The sequence below is a fragment of the Drosophila teissieri genome, chromosome 3R (assembly GCF_016746235.2).
Source record: "Drosophila teissieri strain GT53w chromosome 3R, Prin_Dtei_1.1, whole genome shotgun sequence".
NCBI lineage: Eukaryota > Metazoa > Arthropoda > Insecta > Diptera > Drosophilidae > Drosophila > Drosophila teissieri.
In genome coordinates, this window is record NC_053032.1 from 19,730,050 (window position 1) to 19,757,229 (window position 27,180).

The 27,180-nt window shown below is 43.5% G+C and overlaps 6 protein-coding genes across 6 annotated transcripts; 1 reads left to right on the forward strand and 5 right to left on the reverse strand.

Annotated features, from left to right (window-relative positions):
- The first annotated feature begins 4,728 nt into the window (after positions 1 to 4,728).
- On the forward strand, positions 4,729 to 6,240 carry LOC122621151. The gene has a single exon (XM_043798908.1). The coding sequence runs from the start codon at positions 4,809 to 4,811 to the stop codon at positions 5,715 to 5,717; it is 909 nt and encodes a 302-aa protein (XP_043654843.1). The 5' UTR covers positions 4,729 to 4,808; the 3' UTR covers positions 5,718 to 6,240.
- An 8,497-nt stretch (positions 6,241 to 14,737) lies between these two features.
- LOC122619469 (cytochrome b-c1 complex subunit 7) lies at positions 14,738 to 15,219 on the reverse strand. Its single transcript, XM_043796438.1, has one exon. It carries the CDS (start codon positions 15,145 to 15,147, stop codon positions 14,812 to 14,814), a length of 336 nt encoding a protein of 111 aa, XP_043652373.1. The 5' UTR covers positions 15,148 to 15,219; the 3' UTR covers positions 14,738 to 14,811.
- Positions 15,220 to 15,374: 155 nt separating this feature from the next.
- On the reverse strand, positions 15,375 to 16,463 carry LOC122619468 (DBF4-type zinc finger-containing protein 2 homolog). Its single transcript, XM_043796437.1, has one exon. It carries the CDS (start codon positions 16,331 to 16,333, stop codon positions 15,527 to 15,529), a length of 807 nt encoding a protein of 268 aa, XP_043652372.1. The 5' UTR covers positions 16,334 to 16,463; the 3' UTR covers positions 15,375 to 15,526.
- A 134-nt stretch (positions 16,464 to 16,597) lies between these two features.
- Positions 16,598 to 17,918, reverse strand: LOC122619467 (DBF4-type zinc finger-containing protein 2 homolog). The gene has a single exon (XM_043796436.1). The coding sequence runs from the start codon at positions 17,792 to 17,794 to the stop codon at positions 16,790 to 16,792; it is 1,005 nt and encodes a 334-aa protein (XP_043652371.1). The 5' UTR covers positions 17,795 to 17,918; the 3' UTR covers positions 16,598 to 16,789.
- A 6,902-nt stretch (positions 17,919 to 24,820) lies between these two features.
- Positions 24,821 to 25,730, reverse strand: LOC122618902 (vitamin K-dependent protein C). Its single transcript, XM_043795497.1, has 3 exons — positions 25,550 to 25,730; positions 25,444 to 25,489; positions 24,821 to 25,382 (listed from the first exon to the last, which is right to left on the reverse strand). Exons 1-3 carry the CDS (start codon positions 25,728 to 25,730, stop codon positions 24,821 to 24,823), a joined length of 789 nt encoding a protein of 262 aa, XP_043651432.1.
- Positions 25,731 to 25,962: 232 nt separating this feature from the next.
- On the reverse strand, positions 25,963 to 26,899 carry LOC122618903 (serine protease grass). Its single transcript, XM_043795498.1, has 3 exons — positions 26,716 to 26,899; positions 26,610 to 26,655; positions 25,963 to 26,557 (listed from the first exon to the last, which is right to left on the reverse strand). The coding sequence occupies exons 1-3, from the start codon at positions 26,897 to 26,899 to the stop codon at positions 25,963 to 25,965; spliced, it is 825 nt and encodes a 274-aa protein (XP_043651433.1).
- Between the last annotated feature and the right edge of the window lie 281 nt (positions 26,900 to 27,180).

The following is a 27,180-nucleotide window of genomic DNA, read 5'->3' on the forward strand; positions in this document are numbered from 1 at the left end:
AAGAATAAGTATTGATTTGATTGGAAAAGCTGTTTCCTACAACAAAAACGAGCTACCTTTGAAAGCACTGTAAAAGGTTTAATAAATTGCATGTAGTCCAAAATTTGACCCCTTTTATTTGCTGTGTATGCTCCCAACGAAATGCGACGACTTGAAGTTAATTTGTGTAGCTGCTGGAAACCTCTTAAGCTCTTCCGAGCACTATCTCCATTGTAAATTCCGTCTTTCACACCTGTTACACGCAATTATCTCAACCACGGGCCAAGAAGAAACTCCGGGCGGACTGCACTTTGGGCCATGTCCCCGGTTCCTGTCCCTCCGATGGAGTTCCCATCCCCATCCCCATTCGTTTCGTGGGGTGGAAAATGAGTTTCGGATTAGAGGAGAACCCCCCGTATTACCTAGTCATTCCCACTCCTTCCTCGCCCAGTCATCAGGCAGTCAAAGCGCAGTGTAAGTAGCCTGGGCTAAGTGCCACCAGCAGCACCACTATCGCCACCCGGGGCTGGCACCACTAACACCAGGAGTACACTCAGCGAAATGGGCTGTTGCCCCTTGGCAGTAAATTAAATAACTTCTTCTCTTGGTATTTTATCATGTATTTATGTACTGTTGGTATGAATCACTTTTTAGTTTGATCTGCTTGATTCCCATTTGGAAAGATGTAGATGAATTCCTCTTTGCGTCGATCGCAGGATTTCAACTTAGGTACCAACTAGGCCGCATTTTCTCTGCGTGTAGCATTACCCGTTGAGTGGAGCACGCACTGATTGCCAGTGAAATGCATGTGAAATTAACCTCGTGCGCTGCTCGGTTTAATTTGCACTCGATGGCTGGCAGTGGGCGGCAGCGGAAGAGCGAAAAAAACGTTGGGGCATTGGGGTTGCATGCCAATGGAGGCGACACGCCGGCGTCCCAAATGTAATTTTCCCTTTGCTCATTTGCTGCCTGACTGGCTGATGGCTGGCGACGAAGACATGGCCATGGCCGGGCCAACTGCACCACTCAGGGCACCACTCACTCAGCCCGTCACCCACCCACTCATCCACCCATCTAGCCATCTATCCATCCATTCACTCACCCACTCAGTTGGCCACGCGTCAAGTTGCGTAGTTGCGACGGAAAGTGTTGAGCAAGTTGTCAAATGGTCTGTGATGGCTGACGGAGCAGCGGAGGATCTGGCTGACTAATAATTGCGGAAGGGTGGAGCACTCAATTGCAGAAGGTCGCTCTGGGTGCCAGAAGTAGGTACTACTCTACTACTTAATAGGGTATCTACAAAGATGAATATCTTAAGACAGGTTCATTTCATTAGTAATGTCTCTAAAAAAGATCATTTGTTTTAAAACGTGAAAAATGGGGCAACTCATGCAATTTATTATAAGTCGACATGGATTTGAAGCGGATTTAAGAGCACTCAATTACCATTGCCAACGCATCTGCAAACATTGATAAGCCGCTTAACTGGCCATACTTTTCTCACAATTTATGGCTCCGATGCGTGTGCACATATAAAAGTGCGGTTCGCTTATAATGAATGCTTAATAAGCATTTGTCGAATACATAAGCAATGTCCATTAAAATTGATTTCATTTGCTATGCAATTTACAATTCATCTTCGCTATAAAACGCATCCAGGCAGCGAATTTCGCGGCACTTATCCGCACTATCCAAACCAACCAAACCATTCAAAACCATTCGAAACTCAACCCATTCAAAACTCAACCCACAAGTGCGGACGCCGCATAAACTATTCATTTCAGTTCGATAACAAAGCCAGTGCCAGTTTCAGTGCCACAGCCCCAAGCAGCCCATATGTGTTCATTCCATTGAGTTATTCGCCGCATTAACGAAATCAACATTTAAATTGCAAATTGTGTGCATTTTGATTGAAAAATGCCGCGTTGACGACCCCGCCTCGGATCACAGATAAACCTAAAGAGGTGGAGAAGGGCCGACGCGGCGCGGTTCGGTTTGGCTTTGTTTCACTGTACTCGCTGGCAGCTGCTGTCTTCACACATCCCCAACAACCCGCATGCAATTTGCTGCTCTTTTGTGCAATAAAAATAACGCACAACAACGAGAATTTCATGCGCATTAATGTGCGACATTTGAGAAATGGGCCCTGGACTCTCTCAAACTCTTCCTTTCATCTGAATGGTGCATGCATGTATTATTCTGTTTCATTACAGGGTACTTGCTGAGTACATAGATGTAGTCCCTTTGCTGGTAGATAAGTAGCAGGTAACAGGTAGCAGCTAGCTCTTTCGATTCAGAAAGCAATTCATTTATACTATAAACTTACGGTTAATTGTTTAACATCGAGTTTACATATGCATATATATTTTTGTAAATTTAGTAGTTGGTAATTACTGTAATGAGCATTATAAATAGTTTAATTGCTACCCTTGATGCGTTAATATGCGAGGTATCCTTTAGTCGTATCGCAATCTTTCAATTTGCATACCGGGAAAGTGCAATAAAAATGCAAAAGCGAATCCGAATGGATTGAACAGAATCGGACAGGACATATACTTACATTCAGTCACGCACAATGGTTAATGGAGACGGGGTAGTGGGGTGGGGCGGAGGGGCAGAGGGGAAGGCCCAAGCAAAGGGGGAAAAACGAGAAAATTATTCATTAACACATGCGTAAAATGCGAAAGGAGCATTGCCATAAATAAATAATTGATAAATTGCAGATGAATTTTCATATTTAATGATGTTTAAGTGAGTCGGTGCGGGGCTGCAAATGCCAGTTTTGTTCGCATCTGGGCGTGCAATAATATTATGTTAAAATATACGATTACAATTCGGAGTTCGGTTTCCTTTCCTCAACGTTTTTACGACTCCAGTTGCCTGCGATGTCGCACAAGAGTGCGTATGAAAATTGATTGTTGCTTTATTTATGGCCTCGCACTCGCAGAGTAGACATAAAAAATTAAGACAAGCATAAAATGCAATCATGCAGCTCGGTCTGGATAAAAATCTAGCTGCCTCGCTACACCCCAAATACGTTTTGTCCATTCGTCTGATTTGGTTTTACGTGCGTCGGGAGACTCTGCACGTCCTCTTCAGGGTTGTCGAAAATATAAAAACTACAAAATATTGAAAAATGTATGACTTTAAACTAGGAAATACATATGTGCCAGCTATGAAGCTCAACAAGTATACTCTTATAGCTATATTAACTTTCGAAGACATACATAAATTTGAGGTTACATAGTTGCAATATTTTCGTGAAAGCCTATTTTCTAAGAAGAATAATTGGCAACTTGACAACTCTGAATCCTTCATGAAAAGGCGACATTGAGGTCGCTACATGCCTCCTTGGGTCGTGTAATAAAAGGCATAAAACTTTGCCTCTAACGAGCATCGTTTTTACGATCCCACTGTTTGACATCGAACCGAAAAAAACGTGTACTGATATGGGGGAACCGAAAGGAACTCTCTGTGGAATCCTTGCAGTCTGACAAATGTTAAACAAAATAACCCCCTTAATGATTTGTAATGCGTGCTGGTTTTAAAGCGCCTAAAGAGCAGTACATACATATAAGGGGTTAACTTGATGGGAGCTTCACTAAATTTAAACCCGATAATTGATCACTGTAACCTAATTAGTGCCGTCAAACATGATTACATAAATGTCGACAATAATTTATGGATTTCAATGAATTCAGCGTACGGAAGTGTATTGAGAGCAAGTTGGTGAAATATATTTAATGCTGTTAATAAAGAAATATGGCTATAACCTATGCTAGCATTTAAGTTCGCTTAAACTATTTAAAAACTATTTTTTCAATGCCACATATTTGTAGTGCCCAACGAAGTGGTCATGCCGCACTGCCAAAGTGTAGACAGTTTATTAGGTTTTGAATTTAGTCAGACACAAAGGAGCTCCATTGTTCCACTCAACTGAGATAATCTTCATCCAACTGCAGGCACTTCAGCCTCGAATGCCCAAGCCGGCCCTGCAAAATATGTAATTAAACTTAATGAGTGTAAAATGCTCATGTCCTGGCCCAGACTCATTCTCATTCTCGTTCTCCGTCTACGTCTCCGTCTCATGCTCAGTTTCAGTTTCAGGAGCTGGCTGCGATTTTGGCAACAGCATCGAATCAAATGCTGTCAAGCAAATCAAGTCATTCATTTGTCAATTAGTTGACAATGGATCAACTTGAGCTTAACTGCTCTGCAGCCCAAAACCAAAAAGCAGATCCGACAAATGCTAGAGCGTAATTGCATTTAAGATTTGCTGAAGTCCAGTCAAGAATTAACTTGGCCTTAGGTCTGCTCCGAGTGCAGTCACATTTTGTAATTTGGTATCGCTGATGAAATGCATTTCATTAATATTTATTTGCCTCAGGCATGTCAAACAAGACAGCTTGGCTTTGGACTTGTTCACTGCCGGAGGCCTGTTATTGTGGAAAAATGGCCAATTCATATTCCGCAAAATCCAGAGACTCGGGCCAAATCTTGTGAAATATGCTGTGAATTTACGGCTCATAGATTATTTTCTTAAATTCAAGCACTGCCACAAGCAGCCAAATTCAATGGAAGCTCATTGAACTATAATTTTTGTTTATTGTTCTGGTACGCCCCTTTTAATAATTTGAGTTTTCGTTTTTAAATTTATTTTCCCTCATAAATTATTTTAATTTTCAATTAGTATTCAACATAGTTTGTGGTCTTAAACCATAATACATTATTTTAATGGTGTGTCTCTAGTGTTCTTTTGTTTATATTTCACAACCGAGTTAAAATTTATACTTGCAATCCTCGAAATTATCAATAGAACTACTTAAATAATGGCTGACACAATGATCAATCCGGTAATAACTCGACAAATGGTGCATGTCCTGCCAAGTGTAATAGCCGATAGGATAACACTGCCCGATATCATTGACGATGCCATCAAAACACCAACGGAAGCTATTAATTCCGATGAAAAATCGGCTGAGGCTGAGGAGGAAGCTAGTGCAGACGAATCGGAAATGGATTCTGAACTCGAAAAGGAGGAGCAGTCTGAGGAGCCCAAAGAAGAGGAAGTTAGGTACGCGTGGAATGCACCCTGCATGATGGTTATTTTCGAGGATGGCGATCTCAATTGTGCCCTGCATCATCTAGTCGAATCCCTACAGGATCCCTTTGCTTTGGATGCGGTAGGCGTGATTTTGGTCCAAGAATCTCTAGTCGAAGAAATGGAAAAACGAGTTCAAATGCTGATGAAACCCTTGGACGCCCGGGTGGCCAATCATCCGTGCTACAAGCGCACTCTGCTAAAGATTGCCGAACTTAGGCCGAAAACTATAATAGGACCTGCAGATCGTGTGCTGCCCGATGCCACGCCCATGTTGGTGCGGGACATACCGCAAAAATTTCTGGGCGAAGGACCCACTGGCATTATAACCATGCACATTTTTCGTACGCCCTACGAAGCCACTCAGATATATAGAAAAGAATATCCCCTGCCAATCGCATCGGTTAGTATTTGGAATGAGCGGGTTTCCAGTGTTTATGATGTGATTGGCATGATGAACCTACTCGATACCTTTAAGGTCAACTGTTTTACGGTCGATATGGAGCCCATTAAACGGGCATTCGAGCTGAGGAAGTATAGTGCTTGTGTGCATCGGGGTTATCACTATGAAACGCTGCCCATGAATGGCGAGAGAAAGATTATCATATACCCAGTTGGAACTATATTTGGCAATTGAACTGAAAGCTAGACAAGTAAAATAATATGCAAAGAAGTATTTGCACTTACCATTATTTCAATCTCATCTCAAATTGAATGGTATGCTTACCAATTAGGAAACCATTCAACCGGTATGGTGATGTGCCAGTATCTAATGCATGCGATCTAATTCAATGGGCCGGGGCTTTCAACAACTATTTACACACAGAAAGCCCGTTGAGAACATTCAACTCGCACTTTTCGTTCGCTAATCTAAATTAATGCCTCTCACGGCGAATCGGAATAGGCTGTGCAGCGATGTTTTATCATTCAATTAAAAAAAAAGGGAGGAAAGCAGCGGAAAACGCGTGCATGGGAAATGCGCGAAATAAACCAGAGGATTTTCGCACATTTACCCCTACGTAAAAATGGTGGGCGGAGGAGTGGAAGCAATTTGCACCACCCCCCGGACGGAATAATGAAGTGTTTAGTTGATTATCTAAACGCACGGCGCCGTATCCGGAATCCGGATCCGGGAGCACCAGGCCTAGTAGTGGTGGAATTGCTTGGGGTTTTTGGGGTAGCGGTTGAGTCAATAATGCGCCAAATAAACAGCTAACAAGTTGGCAATAAAAGAACTCTAAAATTGCCCGAGGTCCGACCGATTTGGTAGAATGCCAGGCCCCATCCATCGACCATTTATTCGCCCACACGCAACTGCAGGTGGTGGCAGGTAACACCGAGCTGAAAAGTTCCAAGCAAAAGCACAGCCGTTGGCCATGTACAGTGGAGCCATATACATATACAGGCGATGAGTGCCGTGGGGGCGTGGCACGCATTGTCTGCAGGTAAGCCTTTTTGCGGTGTGGCCCCACTTTTTGGCGCTGAGCAGCAACGCCACGCATTTGCATTGATAACCGAAAATGTTTGGACTTGAAACGAGTTTAGTTTGGCCTGCTTTCGTGTACAACTACTATATTTCACCGGAAAATCAAACAGACAATGGGCTTCAAGCCCCGTAGTTTGTTAGAGAACAGTTGCGGTCACAATGCTATAAATGGGAGCACATGAAATGTTCGCGCATAATTTTTAACATTATGTATACGCCATGTTATCGCGGAGCATGAAAAACGTATTTTTTGTTGCACACTTTCAGGCAGATAAAACATTCTGCATACGCCTGGTTATAAGCAGCCGTTATGAGATTGTTGGCTTTGCATACTTTTAAGCTGATGATTACTTACTGTTAACTAGAGCAATTAAATCTTAATACATTGTTGCATAGTTTTAGGCTGTTTTAAGCATTATGTATTCGCCACGTTGTCATGTCTTTTATTCAAATAACAATCTGCTTAGAAAAAATCCAAATGGCATTCCAATTTACATAGTTAATTTCGATTATTATTACATTCAAGGCTATTAGTTTCAGGAGCAGCTGCTAGTTACATCACCGCAATTGTCTTCCAGGTAAAAGGAGGCGTATGCGTAAGGCCTTTGCTGCTCGGCTCGCCACGATGTTTACTGGATGTCTTAATTAAATTTGATTAGCTGTGTGCGCAAATTAGTTAGTTTTGCATGGGAATAGATGAGCGTGATGAGTTTGCCGACTAATTGGCTAATTGATTGATTGTTGGAGTGGTTGCAGTGCCTCTCATCAGAACATACCGCCCAGAATGTTTGCCTAATTGCGCTTCAAATGCATTCGCTCGCTCCGAAGTTGGTACTCTTTGTGTGCATCCACTAATGAAAATCGAATAATGGCCAACGGAGCCAACGGTGCCGCCCAGCAGTCAATCAAAAATGTATTTGCCCAGTCCATGGATTGCCGCTACTCCTGCTGCTGCTGCTGCTTTTGCTGCTATTTGTTTTTAAATATTTTCAGTAACGCAGATTCCTTAGCTCGGGCAGCGCCTGCATAATACATATCGGAATAACCTTGGTCCGAAATTCGCCAAAAGAATAACTGCGCATTGTTTGCGAAGAAACAACTTTGCTTTCTGCCTTGGCTGACTGGCATGGTTAGTAGTTGTTGCTCTCGTTATTGTGGTTGTTGTTGTTGTTGGCTGTCAGAGTTTCCCGGGGGATGGCGATGCAGTTTTCCAGGCGGTGGGCGAAAGTGCTAAAGTTTCCACAGCGCGCATGAAATTTCCACTTTAGTTGTGTTGTGTAGTAAATTTTTTGTTTTCGCCTTTTTGTTTCTTTTTTTTCCGTGCCCCTCCCCCCACTTCGCCCAATTCTCGAGATTTCCCCCTGCGCTCTCGTGCTTATTTCAAGTAGTTGAAATTATTTTATAGTATAAAACTTTAGTTTTTTAACTTTGCCCGGTGCTCTCTCCGTGTTGCGTTGTGCTGTTGTGTTGTTTTGCCTTTCGCTGGGCGAAAGCCCTTCGTCCATTTGGCGTCCGCACGCGCTTCTTGTTTTAGCATATTTATATTTTAATAAGCGTTCTGGCAGCTGCGCTCCACCACCTCCCATTTCCCATTTTCCATTTCCCCGAGCCTCCGATGTCCTGCGTAATTTTACTGCAATTTCTGACAGTTTTAGAAATCTTCGCGAGCAGAACTTATGAACCCAAATGCGCCTGTCAGTGGCAAATGGCAAACTCAGCCGGAATGCTGGGATGCTGGAGAGGCTAGCTGGCAGGCGGGCAACTTGGCGTATGATTGTTATTAATTTCATATTATGTGTAAGCACCACTGCGATATCCTTTGTTGCCTTCCGCCCGTTTGCAATAAGCAATAAGCGTCAGACGGAATGATATTTAATGTCAGGAGGCCGTAGGAGGAGTGGATGAGGCGGAGGCATCGAGAGGATGACTTCGAGGTGCAGTTCAAGTGGATCCTTGGAGCACGAAAGTGTTGAGATTGCCAGAAGTGTTTGAGCATCCCATTTGCATAAAGTGCGGTTAATCTCGTCGATGTCGAAGGGTAAGTGAAAAATTAACAGTGCACAGTGCTTCAGCGGAAATGAAGAACGAAATACAAAACTATTGGAAATTACACTTAAATGGTAGTTTTATTGATTGAGTTGAAAGCTTCAAAAAACGAATATGCCGTTTAATCAAATACGTTCGATTATTTTGATTGACTTTGGCTCGCAGTGGAACCACCCCTTGATTAAATTAAAATTCAATTAAGGCTTTTGTTTAGTTGGGCGCAGTGAGTGTTTAATAGGAAAATCCAAAATCCATCACAAGCGTCATTCAATGGGACCTTGTTGTTGCTGCCGCCGCAATTGTTAACCATTTTCACTTCAATACAATGTGACATGGCCCTCTTGATTGAGTATGTATGCGTGTGTGCGTGTCGATTGTTTATGATGTGTGTGCGTGTGTGTTTGTGTGGATGTGTGTGTGCGCGATAGCATTGTGTTTGTAACAAAATATAATCATAAACGTAATTTAATCGCGCCAAACCGCGTCTGTCACGTACTTGCCAGCCACAGATACAGATACAAATACACAAAGGCACATTATTGACGCGACGCACACACAGATACACAAAAAGATACAGATACACACGTTTTGGCAGCGTTGACAACAGAAACTGTTATAATAATTCAATTCAATTCAGCCAGCCATTCCGTAATAATGTCGATTCAATGTTGTAAATACGTTGCGAATCGTTTGCGACTTGCCAAATCTAATGATCACCTGTTTGGCACCCGCATACCTCCCATTTACTTCTGTGTTTGTGTGTGTGTGTTTGTGCTTGTGTGTGTTTGCTGGGGAATTGATTTTGCTATCCAAGCACGTCATGTTCCATGGGTATCCGTAAGCTCACAAAACTATTTTCTATTGAATTAAATTGTTATCATTACAAATGGCAGGCCAAACGAGATTTGTATTTTGGCTATTACAGTGTTTGCAGCCGAGGTAAAACGATTGTTCAAATAATTAAATAATGCTGTGAACTCGTTGAGATTACTTTTGGTTAAAAGATTTCCCTGACCCTTTGCATTAACTTTTCACACTGCATAGCAATCGAATATGCAGAGCTTTAATTAATGCCATATTTCGAGCTCAAATCATTTCCAAATTCAAGTTTTCATTATTCGCATTCAAACGCCGTCGACGGGCTTCATTTACTACATTTGCGCAACTTCAGCGCATCTTGGAGAGCCTGTCTTGTGGCGTCAGCCGCCTTTTATGGGGATTCCTTCACCGGCAGCCGGTGAATCAGTCACGTGTGTGCAAAATCAAAACGATTTGCGGAGCCTGTCGCCCTTCCGCGTCTTTTGTTTGCCATTTGCGAGCGGAGTGAGCGTGAATGCGCGTAAATTACGGCTGACAGGAGACGGCTTCCTCTGATGCGGATGCCGTTGGCTGATTGATGCGCTTGCCCAGGTCACTCGGAAAAATTGGATAATTTCCCAAGTCAATCGAGTGTCAGCCATTTACCTTGTAGTATATTCATTGGCGCTTGAAAAACAAGATAAACACAATAACCTGACATATAGTTGTAATCGCGTTAATGTTTTATGTAAAGGGGCACAGCATTTCTCCCTGTGCATGCAGCGCTGCAACTTTTGCCACTTAGCCGTAAGCCGCGGATCCAAGGCTCCAGAAATCGGAGCCATTCCATTGCACGCATGACAGCTGCCATGTGCTGGCATTTTAGTATCCTACCATCCTACCAGCCAGCCATCCCAGTATCCTGGCATCCACGCATCCTAGCAGTTAACCACAGCAGCCCAGGGAGCGCTTTGTCCTTGTCACCTTTTTAGTTTTCGGTGTGTTGACAGCCGAGCACTCAGTTGACAACGCTGCGCTGCCAGCTCTTCTCGTAGCAGTTGCACACTGAGCGAAATAGTGTAGACCTATGGTATGAGAATGTAACTAATGTAACTAGCTACGGGAACGCATGCTTTAAGATGATAGTAAGCATCTACCAAATACTTAAACCTTTTATTTGGCATTATGACATTACTTACTTTGGAGTTCTAAAAGTCAATCACTGTTTAGTAATCCTGTGGCTCCCTCTTTTTTTCTGTGCAACATCATCTCAGCTTCGGGGAGCGGCAAGTGCATTTATCTCGATCTGGAATGCCTTTTGAATAACTTGCCATATTAGCGTGTTTCCGTTTCCTTTCAGCTCAGCAGGCAGCAGTCAGCATCTCCCAGCTTAGTTGTGTCTGGGCGTCCTTGTGTGCGTATTTGTCAAAAGGATTTGGCAGTGATTTAGCTGCTGGCCCAAATTTCATACCGAATTCCTCGTCTCCTCCGCTCCACCACCACCCTCCGTTGCTTGCAGTCAAACCGCCTGCCTGACTGACTGACAGCGTCCCTGAAGCGTCCTGTCGCCCCTGCCTGCCGTGTCCGTCCTTCCTTCCTGGCCAGAAAGGCAGGATTAGGTCGCGCCCAGCCCTTTTAGCCGCTGCAAATTAGCTGCCTAATTGTTTGCCAAAGCCGCAACTTTGGCCATTTCTTCTTCTCGGCCAGGAGAATAGGCGAGAATGGGCGGGGTTCTGCTTGCCATTTGCCGAATGACAGCTGAATAATGTGAGCCCCATAAGCAATTAACGCGCCTGCGGAGCTTACACACGTACGTCTCTGGAGTGTGCGAGTGTGAGTACAGTGGGGGAAGAATAAATAGATATTCTGGGATGCCAGCGAAATCATAATGGCTTGGCAAGTACCTCTAAATATTTATTTAGTTATTTCTTTCATAATTTTAAGCATGCACTAAGATAACATATTTATGCTTGATTTTTAAGGAGCAGTTTCGTTCTAAAGTAAATTATTGGGGCGTCCTTGTTACTATTACTTCGACTCCAACTGTATCGCTATCTGTGTGTGTGATTCCTTGTGCAAGCTTACAAATTGAGTCAATAATTTTGTTGGGCCCCCGAATGGGCGGGAAGTTATCCTCGTGCTCCATTCCTGATGGCACTTTGTGCATAATAAATAAACGCCATGAAATACGCGACTTAACACGCAATGCGCAGCAAAGTCGCATGTCTCCATCTCGCGCCATTGTGTGTGTGTGTGTGGTGTGGTGTGTGTGTGTGTGTGAGCGGTGTGCCTGTGTGTGGGTAAGCACCATATGACACCACCTTGACTCATTAATTACGCACTGGCATTTTTATTTTCATTGCATACTTTTATGCAATTTATTATTACAGCATTGCGGGGCAGCGCTGAAAAAAAGCACACGCTGAAATACAAATTGCCTTTTTTTACACACACCCATATATTTAAGTACATACGCATACACCAGTGACTTATTTACCGAGGGAGGTGCTCACGGATACTCCGGCCAACACACACACACATAAGCGGAGTTGTGGCAAGGAGGACAAGCCGCAAATGAAATGCACGCTGGATTTCGAGCTGCTTTCCATCTTCGCTTGGCCAGGACTTTCCTGATTGCCCATGTCCTTTGGGCCGGCCCATAAATAAACACGATCTGTTTCCGAACTGTAAGCATTATAATGGCAATAATCCTTTAAAAAAGATAATAAGCAATGCACCTAAATTTAATTCAGTCAATTATGATTACTAAGGAAAGTGGCAAGCCATTTTAATTTCACGGTTCATTGGGTGCTTTTCAAAAATGTCTAAAGTGAAGTTTAATGATATGTTCAATGCATACAGCTGCATATATGCTTATTTTATTTAAATCCGCTTGTAAAATCCACTGTATACTCGTAATCAAATAAACAATCTTTCAGTTTCCCCTTCCAAAAGGTAATTGCAGAGCAGCAAACTCCGTTCGCCCCGAAAGATGTTCCATAATCAGAGGGCAGCTAAACTTAATTTTCCCCAAAGCGAGAAGGCTTTAATCTTAGTGCACGATCGCAGCGCTGGCGACCCCTCGCAAAACCGAATAAATATTCACTTTTTACTTCACTTGTTGTTGTGGTTGCATTATTACTGTCATAGTTGTAGTTGTAGTTGCTGTTGTTGTTTGTGTTTTTGTTATTTTCAGCGGTGATGGTGATGCTGCTTCTGTGGTCGTGCTGGTCGAAAATTCCCCAAAGAATCTGACGCACTTATCGCAAATTACTTTGGCAGTTGCAGCGCAGCGTTGCTTTTGTGTATAAATTTAACAATTTACCCATACACGTGCAGGCATGTGTACATTGCCAGCGCAGGGGATTGTAAATTACCATACACATACTGGAGACTAAATGTGTCCAAGGAACGTGCAGTGTCCATGGCTGGGAATGGCAATGGCAATGGCAAGGCAGGGAAAGAAGGAAAGGAAAGGAAAGGAAAGGAAAGGGAAGGACAGAGCGGGATTTGTAAAACTTTTGGCCAACATGGCGTATGCATAATATTTCTCCCAGCCGCATGTCGGCCGACAAACTTCATTAACAAGAGAAAGCCAGAAAAGCAGCAAGCCCACCAACTTGCCGCAATAACAATGCAAATGTAACAGCTCGAGATGTTGCAGGTTGCAGCTGCATCGGCAAGTTCTGCTGCTCCTCTGCTCCACTGTTGCCGTTGCAATTGCATTTCCCCAATTAGCCGCACAACTCATTAAGCTTTTCGCAGCGACTTACCGCCTCTTTTTTTATTTTAAAGCACACTTTCTGGCACTCGTCAATTAGCATTTGTTTCGGGGCGTTTAATGGCCATCCAGATGTTGCTGCTTCTGCTGCTGCTGCAATAAATTATTGTTGCCACTGCCAGCTTCATAAGATGTTAACGCGCACTTAATGCCACTTAAAAATACGCATAAATCGCAGAAAGAGTTTTGGCCAAACGGGGAGAAAGGCAGTGAATGCGATGCGGGGACGGTTGGCCACTTGTCCACTTACATGGCTACTTACAACGCTGCTCAAGCATATGCATGCAGATGACCATGTCGCAGCCACCACCCACCACTCACCACCCACCATGCCACATCAGTAGCAGCTGCATAAAAACAAGGTCGAACGGGGGACAGCAGAAAATGTGCACAAAAATGAGGCAACAAAAATAAATAAAAATGAAAGCCGAGCAACAACACAGCCACAGCAACTGCAACAGCAACAGCAACAGCAACTGCGGCACGCAATTAAGTGCATTTAATTAATTATTGTTGATAAAATAATATTTTTGCAATTTATTGTACAAGCGCCAGTTGGGCGTTGCTGTGTTGGCTGGGTGGTCGAGTGGGTGGGTGGTGACGTCCACCGCCCGTTATTTATGCATATGTGAGCGCAAATAAATAACGCCAACGATGGCGGCTTGAAAAAAAACGCGGAACAGGGCTGCTCAGTGAAGATTAGACGAAGAAATACTCAGCACCTTAATGGGAATTATAAGATAGCAATTTTGCATAAACATGGAAGGGGAAGAGATTTGTTTAGCAACTATTTGAATAATTATTTGAAAACTAACTCTTTGGGTTCTTTTAAAAACCTATATACCTTCAGTGCTGAACATTACAGGGTACCCCTTACGTTTGCTGCATTCTCCTGCGTTGACGTTATCAGAACTCTGGCAGTTACTGGCCGCAGACGCAGCGATATCGCTCCTGTGGCAGGAGCACTGCCTATCGAAATCGAAACTATGGCAGATCAATTCGAATAACAATAATTTCTTCCGGTCGAACGGCAGCGCCAGAACAATCAGACAGCGGCAGAGATGCAGATATATGCGGCTGCGAAAGTATCTGCATCTGCAACGGCAGCGGCAATCGCAACTGAAACTGCAACTGCATTGTTGCTGTTTGCTGCATTTTAAACAGGATGCGCATAAGTATACGAGGATTGACAGGATGTGCGGGCCATGCACACGCATTTTGTTTGCCGCTGACGCTGCCACGCCCATCACCCCTCCCCCTCCCCTCGCTCATTTTAAATCGGGGGGCGGCATACACATGTTCATGATGGGAGACTGCAGCCCCACCCAGCAGCACTAATTTGTATTGTACTCGCTGTTAATGAATTTCATATATTGTATTTATGCGAATGCACTTAATGCGAAAATTATTTGCGCTGACATTGCTGCGGATCGCACAGGATTTTAAATCGGCTAACGATTTTCGGAGACACGCTTTAAATAAGCTGGCGATAAAGTGATATTAGATGTTATGATATTTAAGCAATTTGTAATGCCAAACCAGATAATTAAAGTTGGATTATTAAAATTCCCTTTTATTTATTTATTTATGGAATTCATTGTAACGTTCAAACTCCGCAGATCAATGGGTTTTGTTCCACTGCTCACGCTCCTCGCGCTCCTTCTGCACCTCGCTGAGATAGGGCTCCAGGTACTTGATGTCCTCCTCGTACTTGGTCCACTGCTCCTTGGGCAGGATCGTCTTGGTCATGGAAAGGTGCAGTGCCCGCAGAATGCGGTAGTTGCGCTCATCGTACAGTTTGCGGGGCAGACGACGCACTGCCTCTGCCACATCCTCATTCTCGTAGAGACAGTCATCGCGATACAGGCCGTATTGGTTGAATCCAGACATGTTGTAGGCCCACTTCCCCAGCTTGGAGAAAACCGCTGGCCCCACTTTAGCCACATATTTCGACATGATTTACGAGCAAGGAAAATTTGGATATGTCAACTAGTAAGTTCTCTATCTGACAGGTGACTCAGGGATGTCCTGGCGAACTAACAAGTATGAATATTTTGAGGGTTACATATGGTCAAATTAGAAAGCAAAATTTAAATCCAAGCAGGCCTTTGGAAAAAATTCGTTGAATATTAATGCAACCAAGCGGAGATATGTAAAAAAATTGCCCAGGAAAAAAGTCTAAATGTTGTATCAATGCACTTCTTTAATTTACGAAACTTGCAAAGTCGATTTGGACTGGCATATAATTGGGTGCGGATGTGGACTTCCATAACATGGAGTTGTCACAAAATGCTTTTGGCAGACGTCAAGTACATTTTTCCAGCTTTTTTCCAGATCAGCAAGGTCCACAAGGGCCGAAACCGCAAGAGCCAGGTCCACAGGGTCCACACGGTCCGCAGGGACCACAGCCTGGTCCGAAGGGTCCACAGGGTCCGCAAGGACCGCATCCTGGTCCCCAAGGTCCGCAGGGTCCGCAGGGTCCGCAAGGTCCGCAAGGTCCGCATCCGGGTCCACAAGGTCCACATGGTCCGCACCTGCCCTCGGCCACTGGGTATTGGTTCGTGGAAAAGCAGGGCAGCGGGCAGCAGGCTCCGCCAGGGGCACATGGTCCAATGGGGCAGGGTGGGCAGGCTGCACTGGGCTTGTAGTTGATGGGTCCATTCGGGTAGCAGCAGTACTCCCTCGGAGGAGGAATGTCGATGGTCTGTGGCTTCGGCTGGCACAGGATCGATTGGCACACCTCGCGTGGTTCGCAGACGCGCTTGGGATAGCACACCACATAGGGATCGGGGATCATCGAGGGGTAGTATATTACTCTGGGCTCTCGCACCATCTGCGACACCCAAATCAGCTTGGGCACCTTGATCACCCGCGTGGCATCAACAACCTTGGGTATTGTGATCTGCCTGCATCGGTTCACCACCATTGGTTCCGGCACAATCTTCTCCGTGAATACCACTCGTTTCTTGCAGATCATGCGTGGTGGTTGCTGCACGGTGATGCATTTGGGAAAGGGTGGCGGAATACGGGGAGCACATTGTGGCAAGGCCTCCAGTTGCGCGGCATTGTAGCACTTGGGGGAGCATTCGAAGGGACCGCAGCAAGGATCACAGGGACTGCAGGGACCGCACGGAGAGCACATGTTCAACTTTCGACTTGAATTAACCAAAGGGAGTAAAAGAGTACAAAATTTTGTGAATTTTTTTTACTTATAAAATTTGATCAGGGAAATTTAGAAGTGTATCGAAGCGAAACCGGTTTCGAAATGGAAGCTAAGCCCAACCAACGGCCACAAGTAGATTGACAAGCAAAGGCAAGGCCTACTATTTGGCATAGATAAAGCAAATAGTTAGAACCTGAATGTAATCATTGATTTTCCTGTCAAACGAAAGGGAAAAACGTGACATTCGCATAAATCCAATTTTATTTACAGCCAATGAGTCGTCCATGCGTTGACAAAGTATAGGGAACTATAAACTTTTTGGTAGTGATCGGTAGCAGGACGGCGAAAACACTATGGTAATCTGGTTCGGTGATAGACAAGTGGGTCCACTGGGCACCGTTTTCCGACAACATTCCAGGCAGCACAACGATGGGGTTAACAGGGGCCGCAGGGTCCACAGGGCACCTGAGGACCGCAAGGACCAACTGGACCGCAATGAGTGTTCCAGGGAGTTGGGGCGCACGGGTAGCACGGGCCGCACTCGGGTGACTCGTACGGACACGGGGGCGAACAGGGACCGCAGGGTCCGCAAGGACCACAAGGACTGTTGCCGAGCGGTCCGCATGGCCCGCAGGGAGCGCAGGGTCCACATGCAGACGGGACAAACGGACCCGACGGCATCGTGAGGCCGCAGGGCCCGCAATTGGGCACGGCGCACGGTCCACCCGGACCGCATCTCGGGCCACAGGGTCCGCACGGGCCGGGTCCGCAGGGACCACATCGCGGACCGCAGGGTCCACATCCTGGACCGCATGGCCCACAGGGTCCGCACCTGCCCTCGGCAACGGGATACTGGTTCGTGGAAAAGCAGGGCAGCGGGCAGCAGGCTCCGCCAGGGGCACATGGTCCAATGGGGCAGGGTGGGCAGGCTGCACTGGGCTTGTAGTTGATGGGTCCATTCGGGTAGCAGCAGTACTCCCTCGGAGGAGGGATGTCGATGGTCTGTGGCTTCGGTTGGCACAAGATCGACTGGCACACCTCGCGTGGTTCGCAGACGCGCTTGGGATAGCACACCACATAGGGATCGGGGATCATCGAGGGGTAGTATATGACTCTGGGTTCTCGCACCATCTGCGACACCCAAATCAGCTTGGGCACCTTGATCACCCTTGTGGCATCAACAACCTTTGGAATGGTGATCTGCCTGCATCGGTTCACCACCATTGGCTCCGGCACAATCTTCTCCGTGAATACCACTCGTTTCTTGCAGATCATGCGTGGTGGTTGCTGCACGGTGATGCATTTGGGAAAGGGTGGCGGGATACGGGGAGCACATTGTGGCAAGGCTTCCAGTTGCGCGGCATTGTAGCACTTGGGTGAGCACTCGAAGGGACCGCAGCACGGATCACAGGGACTGCATGGACCGCACGGAGAGCACATGTTTTTTCGACTCAAGTTTTCCAAAATAAAATTTATAGAAAAATAGTATACTTTTTATTTTTTACAAATTTTTACTGTTCAATTTGGAAGTTATTCGGAGCGAAAGTAGAAACTGAATGAGAGCTAACAGCACGACGACAGCATTGCGAAAGAATCCTGGCACACTATGATCGATATTTGGAAAACCGAGCTCTATGATCACACTACAGTGTGTGGTGTTTTTCTTGTGCAGATACTGTGAAAATCCCTTTGAGCTTTGAATTGAAATATATGCTTACAACACTTAAATCTGCTGGATTCGAATGCTTAACCGCCCGCAACGAAAAATCGCAGAACGATACTCGAATGGAATGCATTTGGCAAACCGGATTCCATCTCCACATGACGTATGCGCGACGTATCTGCATATATTTCAACAATATGGCATCTGCCGTTGAGTGGGTTTAAGCCTTTAATATGCTAGCGCCTTTATGTAGGCAGGCTTTTTCGGCTTTTTTTCGGCCCGGCCGAAAGCCAACTTGGAAAAAACCTACAACGAATTACAGAAAAACGCTGGAAAACACTCTGGCAGCGAACGGCCTATTGAATATACATATATGGGTTTGTTTTTGCCCAGTGCCTGGACATGTCAGCGCCGAAAAAGCGTTTGGTCGGTATGGTAGTTGGTAAATGGTAGATGGTAGATGGTAGTTGGATGCCACATCCTGAAAGCTTTAGTGGGTGGGTGGGGCTTGGGTGGGCGGTGCAATCGGCGCTTTGTGCATGCCACAGCCATGACGACACTGAACAATTGCGCATTCACAAAAAACTACAACAAAGACCGTGGCCACAGCGGAGCATTGATGTTGACAAAGGCTTTTGCATGCGATTCAGGTGAATTCTAAAATATTTGCTCTATTTTCAATGCGACAGGCGCGGGGCAAACGATACAATATGTGCTCGGAATAAGAAACATTCTGCCATTCAAACAATCAATAAAAGACGTTTTAATATTTTCTTAATTAGATAACTTTCTTCAATACTACAATATTTCATTTCTACGAATTTCAGGTGTATAACTCATATTTTATATTGTTTATGCTTTTCAGCATTAATTGCTGTCTAATAATTCCGGTTATATACCTAAAGAAATTAAATCAAATTTCTTCCCAGAAGTTCAGATACAATAAATGTCTAAATTTACCAAATTTTAAGAGCAACATTGATTCAATCGATTTGGACTCGGGCGTTTCCAAGGAATCCGGCAACTTCTCTGGCCTGTAATAACAAGCCGTTGGCTTATGGTCGTAATTATGCAAGAAAAACATCAACTTCTTGGACTCGAGTGGCCCTGGAGCGCTTATCGAGCGACATGCTCCCAAGGCCCCCAGAATGATGGCCCAAGATTCTAGCCGCAGACAAAGCGCCTGCTAATCCCACAATTTCCAGAGCCCAAAGAGCCGGCCTAATCACAGACCCGCCACTCGGCATCACAGTGCCACCGAAATTGTCAGCTAATAATGCAAACAATAACAGGCAACAGTCCGAAGAAATGGCGCACATTTCGCATAATTATGGACGGCGGCTGCCCCCGGATCCCTGTCGAGATGGCCCGGCTAAGGCGGCGCAATTAGCGGACTTAGTTCGGGACTAGGCCCGAAACAATGTTGGGCTGGGAAATGGGAAATGGGAAAATAAGCACAGATTGCCCATAAATTGGCGCCCACAATGCCTGCTGGAGCCGAGATAGAGCCGCAGGTTTCATGTTTCAGTTGTCGAAGATTTTAGGCTGCCTGCACTGCGAACAAATGCTTAAAAAGGTATTTAACTTTTTAGCTGAATAAAATGTTATATTTTTATTAATATTTTGTGCCACATTTTCTATGTTTGTGTGTAGTTTGTTTCATTCACATTCATAAATAACTTTAATGGCGCCTAATAAAGCGCAGCTCCTCCCGAAACACTCCCACATTTAGTTCTTCTTGTTTGCTCGCATTCTTTGCGGCCTTTTGACGTTGATAAGTATTCTGATTTATTGACAAACAAACTGGGAGTGTGCGGGTATTGCGGCTGCATTTATTTAAATTTATATATTTATTTATGGGCTGCGCACAAAATATATGTATGTATGCACTTATATACAGACAGATGGATCGTTGTTCAATCGTAGTTGGGACTTAACCTACTGAAGTACAGACGTGTATAATATTATTTTATTTTAGATATTTATTCTGTTAAAATTTTAATTTAATTTATATAAATAAATAAGCATTTATTATTAAATTATAAATGCAGCGTTATAACACTTTTAATAAGTTCTATGCTACAATTCAAATATTTTCCATAACTTAAAATGGGTTAATCAAATTTTTTGGCTCCCGTTTTTTACGCATTTGCTTCGATGCATTTCCGTTTGATTTCAATAATTTCAACTTCCGGCACAAACCGGAAATGACAAATAAAATGCCATGCCATTCAAACACACTGAGAAAGAAGGAGTGGCCTTATTCGGTGTTATACAATTAATAATATTCGAAATATTGGCACTTTAATATATTAACTCATTTTACACTCTCAAAATTCTTGTCAAGTTTATGGCTTTTAAATGTTTAATAATAGTACTTTGAAATGAGTAGCTACTTTTGGGGAGACATAAATAATCATATTTAAACTATATTAAAATGTATAGCTGCAGGTTAAATAGTTTTTCGACGTTATTTTTACACAGATGTTTGCTCGATTTTCATCATCTCAGTTCTCACTGCAGGAAAAATCTCATAAATTACGTAATTTTCGGGAAGGCTTGTCTCTGTTCAAATCCGTGCATATACATAAGTTGTCGCCTTTTTTTTTTGGGCAGGCAGTAAATTTGCCGGCACATGCATATGGGGAATGACCATGAATTACATAAAAAGCCGCAAATACCGAAGTCAAAATGCGTGGCCTCAACGATTCTGTGTATTGTAAAGCATGCCGATGTGCAAGCAAAAGGGGGAAGTGGAAGGCATTTGCAGCGCCGTTCCCTTGCAACATGCAAACGATTCAGTCAGTGGCGAAAAAAAGGAAAATAAAAATAAAATTCAAATATATATGGCAATCCTTTAGGCACGCGGAACATAATGAAACGAAAATGCTACTGTGGCAACAGCAGCAGCTGCAAGGACATTCAGGACCAAGGACCGAGCTCCCAAATCCATGGACTGGCCGAAGCCGTCCGCTTGCCATTTGCCGAATAAGTAAAAATAAATAAAATTGTGAAAATATTTCTTTGCCCAACATTTTTACAGCCGCCTTGCCCCCCACCACCATCCACCCTTCAATTCCTTCGATGACCCCGCTTGCCAACCAGTTTTACACACAAAAAATGTTTTTATTTATTCCATTGGGGCGGCCGCATCCTTTTGCATTGGCAACGAATGAAAAGTTTCGATATCGTCCAAAATATAGCACTAAAGTTTTATAAAAAATGTTTATTATATTTAAAGAATATAGCTTAAAATCGGTTGTAACTTTTATAATCCAAAAACGAATTTTTTTTAATCTGATTTCACAGGACACTATTATCTCGAGGCAGACGGACCATACCCTGTAAATCCTTGTAAGTGGGCCTGCTCTGTGGCCGCCGGTTGATTTATATTGATGAATGTCCGTTTGTTCGTTAGTTCCGTCTTCGCAGACTGCCAAAGAGATTTACTTGCAGGGGGCGGGGTGGGGGGCGTGGCAGTTATTTTACTCTTTGCCTTTTGTGTTGTTGCACTCGCACGTATACATATGCACATGTACACACACACACTGCACTGGGTGCACTTGCTTATGCTCAGTGCCAGAAATTATTGCATACTTTACGGAAATTAACCGCATTTCCATTTCTTGCACGCACACAGGATGGCTGCCCCTTTTCCTTTCCCTTCCCGCTTCTCCCCGCGAACTCCTCTTTGGCTTCCACTTGTATACATATTTACAATTTTAATGACTTTATTTTTGTGCCGCCATAAAATATTTCCATACACTTACAAAATGGAGGTATAACAGAATTTCAGTTGGAACTAGGCTGTATTTAAGGGTAATATTATAAAAAATATATTAATAGTAGGAAATTATTGCTTTGCATATAATATAAACATATTTCTAAAGGGTAAAATTATAAAAAATATATTAATAGTAAGAAAATATTGCTTTGCATTTAATATAAACATAATTCTAAAAGGTAAATTATATAAAATATATTAATAGCAAGCATATAATTAAATCATAATTTGTTCTAAGAATGTGCCATCTTGTATGGTGATTAACTTATGGTGTATGTAACTTATTTTTTACTTTCTTATATAATATTTGGAAACAATTAATTTTTTCATATTTTAAGATACAAAGTGCTAGTAAGTAGAGTATTAAAGCTTCTGCTTTACCTTTTTTTAGGGACATGGTTACATTTGCCTTGATGCTGATTGGTTCAGGTCCTTTCTGAGTGAGCTGCTGAACGAGTAGAGGGAATTCACCGAGGGAGCCGTAGCACAATCATATTTCTTTGTGACATTTTCCTTGTGCATTATTAATCAACCGGGAGTATTTTAATTTATGTTGACATGCACTTATTTATAAAACGCAACAGTAATGCAAAAAAAAGAAGCATTTTAACCGGAAACCATATGCGAAACCAGACAGTCGCTGATTTCTCAGCTATTTTTGAGGGCGGTCTGCATGACGTCAGCAGATGCATTAGGATTGCATGTTGAATTTACTACGCCCAGTGACCTTTAACCTGTTAAAGGCGCCTTTTCAGAAATTACTTTCTTCTGTGCAGTTTTATTTAAAGAATTGGAAACTTTTCACGTGAAGAAGGAAATGAAAGGATCAAGGACTGGCGTTAGTTGAGTCGTGTCAAATGATATAAATTTCCATGCTTTGTGATGAATAGAAATCAGTGTCCGGCGGAAGAGGTGGAAATTCTTCAGATGAAATTAAGATAGGCTTCTATCAAGGAAGCGGATTCTGCAGGGGTCTTACCTAATTGAATTCCACCCAACCTGATGTTCTCGCTCGCAATGAATTTTATTAAAATCGTTGCATGGGGCAACCGACTTGCCACGGCTACAGAAATTGAGAAATATTAATAAAGCTTTGATTTGCATTCAATCAATGAAAGGCGAAAGGCGGTGATGTACCCTTTGAGCAGTGACCTGCTGCTCAAAGTTCAAGGGGCAATTGGCACGCCGGATGCGTAATCTATTTCAAACAGCGACCATGCAAATCGAATAAGCTATTGCTGTAGCTATAGCCATCGCCATCGCCTCTCAGCTGTCGACTGTCGGATGCATGCGAGTACAATACAACACAATTTGCTGGTGCTGCCGCTGCCAGCACTCCTGGTCGTCCTTTTCATCCTTATCGTCCTTTTGTCCTGTCAGGCCGTCTGTCGAACGGCGAGATGCATAGAGAAATTGCATATAAAATGCAGACAAATAACTTGCTCCCCATGTTTAGCGTATGCCCCAACGCCTGACATTAACAATGCAGCAGCAGCAACAGCAGCAACACCAGCAACATCAGCAACAGCAGCAACACCAGCAATAGCAGCAACAGCAGCAGCAACAGTAGCAGCAACATCAGCTACATCAGCAGCAACCAGCTGGCAATAAAATGTAACAAACACATTGACTGCTGACAAATAGCATTGCCTGTCAATTCATCAAAAAGAAAAAGGCAGCGAGGAGCATCAGCGAACGCGCAAAACTATTGACATGCACACGCATCGCACACTCAAAGAAAATCCCCCAAATTTAGAAACACAAAAAGCCTACACTAACATAACTCAAAAGAGTTCAAAGTGTATCTATACAACTGAATGCAGTTCTCATGGTCAACCACTTGCTGTTATTTTTGCTGCTATAGCTTGTTATACTATTGATAACAGCTTAACATATGGGATGCAATACATGTCGAAAGCTCTGGCTTTTTTCTGCAGTGCATCGTAAGCGGATCTGCTCGAATGGGATGCAGAATGCAGAATTCAGGAGGCGCATCCTTGCACTGCTGACTCGGCAGTGGCAATGGCAGACTTTGCAGCAAATTTGCTTAGCTGCCAAACCAAACTTCGATTGCCGCGAGCCTGCGTGCGAGTGTGTCTATATAAAAGATATGCGAGCGACTGTTACAAATTGTTTTGAAATGAAATTCAAACTGCATTGGGAAACGGTGCATATTGCTCTGTGCGCGAACTTCTGCGACCTCGAAACTTCAAGCCTCGCCTGCGTTGCTGGCTCAAGAAGTTCCACGTAGTAAGTTGACATCATTGCGGGCAGGATCAGAGCGATTATTTGGTTATTTCAAGGCTTAAATCTAGCAAAGGCATAGAGATGGGGTAAAAGGAAAGCCTGCATTGCCTAGACCGGCGCCCTTACCTTTATTTCCTTCGTAACAAATTGCCTCAATTATTTCCATTTTACCCAAGCTCCGGTTTACTGGCCGCCTTTATGCTCGTAGCTAGGGTGTAAAAACTTTATTAAAAACTTTTGTGCCCAAGCCTTTTTATGAGACCTTGTCTGCCCTAAGACGGGCAGAGCCCGTTGCTTTATATACCTTTCTATATATGTAGGGATATATATATTTATAAAATACACGCACATTTAGACGCCTGGCCGCAATACTGCACTCCAGGGGCGTAGAAGAAATCAAATTAAGAGCATTTTCTTTGGCGAAACTTTTGCGCCTGTTTAGAGTTTTGTAATACTTCAGCAGCGACCCACCTCTTTGTAGCTATTAAGGTTCGTGCCCCATCCGCTGTCGGTCTTAGCCCCATGTGGTTACTTGAAAAATGCTAAATGGTCCCAGAGCAATTGCAACCGCAGCAACATAAATAGCAACAAGGCAGCAGCAGCACTTTTGGCCTTAAAGCCAATGAGATGGGCTGCTGGCCCAAAAGTGTGTGCTCGCTTGTCTCGTAAAATGTGCCAAGGTGATGCTTAAGAATACGCAATATAATTTCAGACATAGAACTTATATTAAGGTTGTAGGTATATCTATGATACATTCAAAATTGTAATTTTTTTACAGGTTTCCCAAATCGCTAGAATTGGGGAGTATAATATCTACACTCAGCACGACTCCCACAATCCAGTCAATATAGTTCGAGATTTTATTGTATATACATGTCTGCAAAGTGCCATCGCTCTGAATTCCGACAAGTGTGTTCCAAATTTTATTCGAAACCGTCACCTCCTGTACCAAAGGACTTCCTGGCTCCGTGCAGTTTCTGCTGTTTTGAAAGCCAGCGCATATCTGCGATTTTTGGAGAGTTTTTCCGAATGACTGGCGGCACCTTCTTATTTTCAGAATTTCAACGCTGTTTTTTCTTAGGAAAATTCTTTGTTCGAATATGCCCCATCGGTTGGCTTTCAAGTTTTCGAACTTATTTTTTTTATCCAACGAAATGCATATCGGCAGTATGCTTCGTTGATAAGTCACAGGAACATCCAACACGAGTATAGCTATATCATACTCGAAGGTCTGTTTGTTATACAGTTTGTGAGTATAGACGGTTTGGATGGAGTACTTTACACCTCTCTGTTGGTGTTCCCGTAAATTGTCAAAATTTCCCAGCCAAACGGTGCTGCAGAAGGTATTTGGGCTTCAATGAATATGGCCACATTTAAGGGATTAACTTGGCTCACCTATCGCGTGGATCCAAAACACAACTAGCAGTTGTTATGACATGTTCTGAAACAGAGGACACCCTTACTATGGTTTATCTTTTCAAATTTCCAGCATTGTACAAACGATTATAAATAAGCACTCCGCTGCAATTCCTTGTGGGCGATGCAATAAATGCCATCCAAGGTGTGTCCCATGAAGGTGACTTATTCTCGTTGCGGCTCGAGCAGTGTGAGTCTAAGAAATGAGCCGATCCTCGATGTGCCAGCAACAAAGTGAACAAAAAACACCACAATGCCGCAGTCATCTTTTTAAACGAACTGACTCGCGAACACTGAAGCAATCGCAAAATGTGATTTATGCTTCAACTCACAGCGAGAAGTTCAAAGCTTATCAGTAAAGTTGTACATACTGTTCGCCAAATGTGGATTGCTTGCGCTATTCATACAGATTACAAAACTCTCTACCATAAATGAGCACAAAAAATTTTTGGTACGTAATTCAATTTTGGAAAATACGTCTTCATGGTTTGGGTTTATTCAAGAAACTTGTGCGTGGGAATTTTTCGAAATCGGCACTATCACATCCACTTTAAGTATGATTCCCAGAATCCAGTCAATGTAGCTTGTGACATCGGTGTATAAACACGTTCTCAAATCTCCGAAACTCTGAATACCGAACAGAGCATACCGTCCTTTGTAATAGCCTATCGTATTATACAAGGGACTTCCGGTTCCCGGGCACTTAATGATTTTTTCATAGCCGGCACAGATATGCGAGCTCCGTAGATTCACTTTTAAGGCGCTTTGGCAGCGGGATCGGGTAAAGTGTCTTATTTTTCTTGTCGAGACCCGAGGCTGCGTACTCTTCTCGTCTATAACCCAGCGTGATGTATCAAAACTTTTATACTGTTGTGCGGCGACAACAGTGTTGTTTAACCAAATGCAAATTGAACGAATGTTGGCCTTATAGAGCACTTCGTTCTGTAGTTCCAGCAAAGCTATGTCATGCTCGATATTACTTTCATTGTAGAAACTATGAATATAGGAACTTTGCACCTGGTATTCTTCAATGCGGTACTCGTCACTAATACAATGCTCTTTGTCGCTATATAACTGCCCCAAGCGGACGATGCTATAGAATGAAAATATTTGAATGATAAATTAAACAATTAAAAAGAACTCACGCTTTTCCTTGTTTGAATATGCAGCTTGCTGATGTTATGACATATTCTAAAATGGAGTTCAACATTATTTTCAAATATTAGGTTGCAGCAACATTTGTATACAAACGTTTGTGAATCAGGGCGCCACTGCAGGTTTTATTGGGCAATACAACTAGTGCCATCCACGGACTATTAAAACTCAAATCCCCAGAGTGAGCAGGAACTGCGGCACAGTTCACGTCGAGCAGCTGTGCCGATCCCTGATTAGCCAGCATCCAGCATAAAAAGGCAAAACATACTGCGAAGTTCATTATTCCCCGAAAACGCCTCGCAAGCTACTGAACTACTTGCAAGCTTTGCTCCGTAGTACAACACATGCCACTTATCATTACTGAAAGCAAGCAACTTATATTGGATAATATTTTCGAGCGATATGCTTATGCCGCAGTTCTTGTTAATTCGTAAGTTCTGATAAACAGCGATAATGCTGTTGCTTCTAGAGAAATTCCCATGATTCATATTCCGAATAAATATTCTGCCTAAAATGTTTTAATATCTTTATACCAAGGCTGAATAACTGACATCTTTTCTT